At 59.2% G+C, this 6324-nt stretch overlaps 1 protein-coding gene across 1 annotated transcript in view; it reads right to left on the bottom strand.

Annotated features, from left to right (window-relative positions):
* Positions 1-1945: 1945 nt before the first annotated feature.
* Map1s (microtubule associated protein 1S) overlaps positions 1946-6324 on the bottom strand; it is an 11064-nt gene continuing 6685 nt past the window's right edge. Inside the window, exons 6-8 of the mRNA XM_048795362.1 lie at positions 5220-5360; positions 2891-3418; positions 1946-2188 (exon numbers count right to left, since the gene is read on the bottom strand). Coding sequence (XP_048651319.1) covers positions 2033-2188; positions 2891-3418; positions 5220-5360 — 825 coding nt within the window. The 3' untranslated portion in view covers positions 1946-2032. The remainder of the gene's footprint in view (positions 2189-2890; positions 3419-5219; positions 5361-6324) is intronic.

Genomic DNA, 6324 nt, shown 5'->3' with positions numbered 1-6324 from the left:
CTGAGAAAGGCCATGACCTTCCAGCCAGGCCACAGGGGCCGGGTGAGTGGGAGTCTGTCTGTCCCCTCTCCCAGGACTCCTGCGAGGAGACAGGAGAGTGCGGAAGTGGGCAGTGACCAGGTTGGCGCAAGGTTTCCAGCTGCCCCGCAACTCCTGGCCAGCATGTCTGCTGGGGCCCTGGGCCCCTCCTTGGACTCCTCAGGTCCTCCTGGGCCAGCTGCACACTGGTCTTGCTGACAGGGAGCCACTCTCTTGACATCCAGGTACAAGGCCATGAGCATCCCTGGGCTCCTCCCTCCAGCTATCCTTTGTCACCAGCTGCCCTGTGGCCACTTAAAGCCCCAATATGCCCATGAACACGGCTAGAGAGCAGACCCCACTGGGGGCTCCCACCCCATAACTACCCTCTGGGGAGACCTCCCCGCCTGCCAGGGGCCGACTCTGAACTCCCAGTCTTAATGACCAAATGCTAGCTGGGCGCGGTGGCACAGGCCTGTGATCCCAGCCACCCGGGAGGGAGAGGCAGGACACGGCAAGTTTCAGGCCAGCAACTTAGCAAGACCCGGTCTCAAAACAAAAAGTGAAAAGGGGCTGGGGACGTGGCTCAGTGCCATAGGGCAGCTTTGGGGGACAAAATGCTCAGCAGAATCCCTACAGAAAGCCTCCCTGGCCCTGCAGGGGGCACCTAGGAGAAAGGTCTTTGGAGGCTCTTTAAGGTTAAATGAGGTTCTAAGGGTGGGGTCACCAGCAAGAGGGTGACCATCCGCACGCCAGGAAGAGCCCTGACTCTGAGTCAGGAATAGCTTCAGCCTGGACCGTGAGAAATGTCAGTCCCGAGGCCACTCGGCTCTGTTGGAGCAGCTCCAGGTGCCAACGCTGACACAGCTGGAGGGAGAAAGCCAAACCCCACAGCTCTGAAGCCCCCAGGGACCCAGGGACCAGGCCAGCACTGTCGCGTGGATACAAGGTATCCCCCAAAGTTCCCTAACTGGGAGCCTGGGCCCCGTGAGCCATACTGAGCAGGGAAGGGAATTTTTGAGGTGGGGCCTGGGGGAGGCGTTGGGTCACGGGCCACCACCTTCTAAGGGTGTTTGCCTTGAGGGGACAGGTTGGATCTTCAGGGCCCCCAAGAAAGTAGGTTGTTCTAGAACAAGTAAGACTTTCTGGGCTCACTCTGCCTCCTCTGGGTGTTACCGTGTGACCTCGGGCACACAATTTCGCCAAGTGAGGCCCTCGGCCTCCAGACTGTGGGGTTGGATAAGCCTTTCCTCTGCCAACTGCCGGCCGAGGGTCCAGGGCTTTTTGTTTCCCGCTGTGCCGGGCCTGGACCCAGGGCGTGGAGCACCTAGGCCAGCACACTGCCACCACCTTCACAGGGTCGTCTTGCACTGTGTCTGTTACCTCTTGTGTGTCTCCTGGGGCCACTTGTTATTGGATTTTGAGCTGACTGGGATAATCCAAGATGATCTCGTCTTGAGATCCTCCAACTAATCTCATCTACCAAGGCTCCTCTTCAGGCCGGGGCGGCCAGCCCGGCACGGGGTTAGGATCTGGATGCATTTCCTGGGTGGCCAGTCAGCCAGTGTGGACGGCATTTTGTTTTGGGGTTGGGATGGAACATACTGAGCTACCTGCCCAGCCCTTTCTATTTTGGGAGAGTCTCACTCAGTTGCCCGGGCTGGCCTTGAACCTGGCCTCAGTCTCCCGAGCCTCAGGAAGTGACCCTGGGAGTAGAGGGGATGTGCCCGCTCCCTCACGCTCTCCCTGGTGGTTGCTGGCTGGAGACGGGGCTCTGTAGTGAGCACCCCTGGGCAGCTGATTATGTACCACGAGAGGCTCCTCCCTGGGCCTGGGTCCCACCTGTGCCCCGCGCGAGGCCACTGAGTCTGACACAGCCTGGGCCCCCGCTGAGTCTCCCCTCGCCAGAAAGAGCGGAGGCCACAGCTGAGCAGGTTAGCGGTTTATTTCTGGTGCAGGTCACTTTCAGGACAGAGGCTGATGGGGGAGAGTGCAGAGGGTGCTGGGGACGGGGCTAGAACTCCACCTTGCAGGCCGGGAAGGCCTCGTCCTGCATGGACACCATGCTGTTGCTGCCCAGCACGGTGATGCCCAGCGCCTGGTGCCGGGCGTGTGTCTCCTCGTACCACTTGTGCATCGCCACTGAGTCGAAGGTGGGGATCAAGGTCACCTGGGGGCAGGAGACGGACCACAGGTGATGGGGTGCCCTTGCCCTTCAGGCCCAGCCCCCGAGCTCCTGCCTTTCCTGGCATTCAAGACCATCTGGCCTTGTGGCTGACGGTCTTCAGAGGCCAGCCTGTCCTTCAGGCCCCTTCTCTTAGCACCCATGAACCCTCTGGGCGCCGTAGCCCTTGGCTCTGCTCAGCCCTTCTGGCACACCTGCCCCCACCCCCAGGCCCTGCAATTCCCTCCTGCCAGCTGTGCCCTCTGCCTAGGAGGCTCCTAGAAGCTGCTGGAGCACCAGGCCACATGCCTGGCAGCTCAGTGTGACATTGTGCATGCACTGTCCCCATACAGACACCCTCAGACTTTGGGGGTGACCCCAGCCCCATGGCCGGATCTCGCTGCAGGGCCCTGCACAGCCCCTCCCCAACCCTGCTGGTCATCACCAGGGAGCCAGGGTGCCAGGGTGCCAGGACAAGGGCTGAGCTCACTCAGGCCTGTGCCCCACCCAGGTGACCACATGGGAGCAGAGTCGGGTGGAGCAGATGGGACTCCTACTTGCCCTCATCCCTGTCTAACCTCAGGGACACAGCGTGGTCCCTTTGAACCCTGCTGACCTCCAGGGACTGGGAGTGGAGCAGGTCTGCCCCCACCGACTGAGGGTGTTCACCGTCACCAGGACAATCTGAGGGTCCTGGCTGGCACGCACCTGGAGGTCCCGGTCCCACTGCTGCTTGCTGGCCAGCAGGGCGTCCAGGACAGCCCTCATGCCCTCCTCCTTGCGCTGGTCTTGGCCACTGATGACGTAGCAGAGTGCGCGCACGCGCCGGAAGAATTCCTCATCCACCAGGCGGGCGCTGCTCCCGCTGGGCAGGTAGGCCAGGTCCAGGTAGACAGGGGAGCCGGGTGGGGTGGCCGGCCTGCCTGGCCGGCTGCCAGCTGCCCCTGTGGGAAGGAGGGACAGGTCAGTGGCGAACTCTGGTGACTGAGGAGGGATCAAACCCAGAGCCCGTAGAGTCCCCAGATGGGGACCTTGCCCGCAGCACCAGGCCAGCAGATGGTTGCCTGACCGACAGACACAGCTGGACCCGGCAACGGGGAGCCTGCCTGGCGCCCCTGGGCATCTGGGATCACTCAGGCTGCCCAGCTCAGGGCGTGGCCCCCAGGGAGTGTCACTGGGTATTTGCAGAGTGACCAAGGTTCCCAACTCTGGGCACCAGCAGCCCTGCCCTGAGCCTTAGAGTCCCCTGTGCGACGGCGAGGATCCTGAGCCTAGGCCAGAGCGCCAGCGTGGCTGCAGTTGGCAGGAGGGGGCTGTCTGGGATGGGGCAGAGGCTGGATGACAAAAAGAAGGGGGACCGTGGGCAGCAGGAGGGGCGCGGGGAGGTGGGCAGGCCACGGCTCGCGGCGGGGCCAGCAGCCGCCAGCTGTAGTAGGCAAGTTTCTATGGAGGCCCATCTGGCCTTGCGGGGCACAGAGCAGGTGTGGGGCAGGGACAGCTCAGTGAGCCCAGGGCTGGGACGAGACCCGCCTGCAAAGGTGGGAATACACCTCTTCTGGCTGACCCCAGCGTGCAAGTGGGGTCTCTGCTCTGTCCCCTGAAGGCTCGCATGTTGGGAGCCTGAGCTATGCATGGCGACGTGAGGGCCGTGGGACCGCACAAGGTGGGGCCACCTGCGAAGTGGTAGGTCACTGGAGATGTGCCCTGGGTAGGGACCCAGGTGGAGTGCAAGCCTGGCCCCTCCTGTCCCTGGTGTCCATTTCTTCTCTTAGGGAGCAGACAGTTAAGGAGTAGGACTGTCACAAGCAACCCCACCACAGGGAGTTAGAAAGCCACCATGCAGACACAGGAAAGTCACGGTCTCTGGAAAGACCAGACCTTAAATTTACAGCTCAGACCAATCTTGGGTCCAGAGACGTCCAACACTGACATGGCCACAGCAGGCCCGGGACTGAACTGTGCTCCAGAGTGACCACATCATTCAATTCAAACACCCGGTTTCCAAAAGCACGACCGAGGCACGCGGAGAAGCCCTGACTGCGGCCACCTTAGACACGGGCACAGCCACAGGCAGAGCCCTCGGCCAACTGTGGAGTGGAGGCCGCCTGGATGTCATGTCCCCCTAAAGCAACATGGCTCAGAGGTGGAGTGACTGGGTTGAGGGCGCCTTCACCTCATCAGCAAGTCAATCAGACCGACTGGCCTGGCGGAACGGGAACGGGGCCGCCCCCTCGGCCACAGCCCTGCGCCATGAGGCCTTTTAGTCACAGCAGTGGAAAAAGGTGACTAAGACAGGGACCCTGACACAAACGGGCCCAGTAAAATACACTCTGCTCGCCCCTCAGTACCCACAGGGGATCGGTCCAGGACCCTGGGACACCAAACTCCACGGATCAAGTCCTCCTGTAAAATGGCCCAGCGCCTGCGCAGAGCCCGCCCGCGTCCTGCAGGCTGCACGTCACCTGAGTGATTCCCAGAAAACGGATCCAAAGGAAATGTGATGCTGTGACTATGACAACTGAGATGCTCTGGCACACGCCTTCAGGGCCAGCTACTGGGGGGGCGATGGCAAGAGGATCACCTGAGCCCAGGAGTGTGAGACCAGCCTGGGTAGCGCAGCAAGACCCCATGTCTCCCCTTCCCTCCCTCTCTCCCCCACTCCCCCGCCCTGCAGCTGCTCCCCTCAGGCCCACCCTACCTCAGTGCCTTTTCCCACCATCTTCACATCACTCACTACGGTGTGAACAGTGAGCGGCCAGCGCTTGTGGCCCACTGACCCCGCCCCGAACTGGGGCTCCAGAAAGGACCCTATTCGGGTCTATCCTAGCTGAACCTGAAATCTGGGGGCCCTGCAACAGGCCTCTGGGATACCCGCTGAGCGCCAGGCCCAGCCTCACACCACAGCCTGTCCCAGAAGGTGGCACTCCTCCCTGGCCACAAGGTGCACACAGGTAGTCCTATAGGAGGGGAGATGGGTCAGGCAGGAGGGCCCTGTAGCCCCATAGGGACAAGTCAGGATGGCAAGGGGGCAGCTTACCTCTTTGTCCCCCAGGACCTGGAGAAAGTGGTGGGGCGAGAAGCCCCCTGTCTGAAGCAGAAGTTCCCCCGTCTCCTCTAGGCAGGGCCCGGCCAGTACCAGCAGCTTGTGAGGGGCAGGATCCAGCAGGAGGTTCCGGAGCTGGGACAAGCATTAAAGGTCCTTCCTATGCAGCACCCGCCCCAGTCCACAGGTCGCTACTTAACTTCTCAGCCCCAACCCACAGGTAGGCAGCTGCAGGCTGGGAGGAGGAGCGGCCCTGTCCCTGGCAAGCTCCAGCTCCTCCTACAAGGGTCGACTCTCAGGCCCTCCTCCTGGGAGCCCCCTCCCCCAGCCCAGCTCTGAAATGACAGGCTGACAGCTATCTGCATCTGGCTCTGGCTCCTCCAGTCTCAGAGTCCCTTAAGGGAGCAAAAGAGAACTTTTTTTTTAAAACATTTATTTTTTTAGTTGTAGGTGGACACTATACCTTTTATTTTTATGTGGTGCTGAGGATCAAACCCAGTGCTTTATGCATGCTAGGCGAGCGCTCTACTTCTGAGCCACAATCCCAGCCCCCAAGAATATTTCTTTTTTAAAACATTAATTTTTTAGAAGTAGTTGGAGACAATACTTTTGATTTATTTATTTTTATGTGGTGCTGAGGATCAAACCCAGTGCTTTATGCATGCTAGGCGAGCGCTCTACTTCTGAGCCACAATCCCAGCCCCCAAGAATATTTCTTTTTTAAAACATTAATTTTTTAGAAGTAGTTGGAGACAATACTTTTGATTTATTTATTTTTATGTGGTGCTGAGGATCAAACCCAGTGCTTTATGCATGCTAGGCGAGCGCTCTACTTCTGAGCCACAATCCCAGCCCCCAAGAATATTTCTTTTTTAAAACATTAATTTTTTAGAAGTAGTTGGAGACAATACTTTTGATTTATTTATTTTTATGTGGTGCTGAGGATCAAACCCAGTGCTTTATGCATGCTAGGCGAGCGCTCTACTTCTGAGCCACAATCCCAGCCCCCAAGAATATTTCTTTTTTAAAACATTAATTTTTTAGAAGTAGTTGGAGACAATACTTTTGATTTATTTATTTTTATGTGGTGCTGAGGATC

The sequence above is a fragment of the Marmota marmota genome, unplaced genomic scaffold, assembly GCF_001458135.2.
Source record: "Marmota marmota marmota unplaced genomic scaffold, marMar, whole genome shotgun sequence".
Lineage (NCBI taxonomy): Eukaryota > Metazoa > Chordata > Mammalia > Rodentia > Sciuridae > Marmota > Marmota marmota.
The sequence above is the reverse complement of the archived record's forward strand: the minus strand, read 5'-3'. Positions and strand labels throughout refer to the sequence as shown.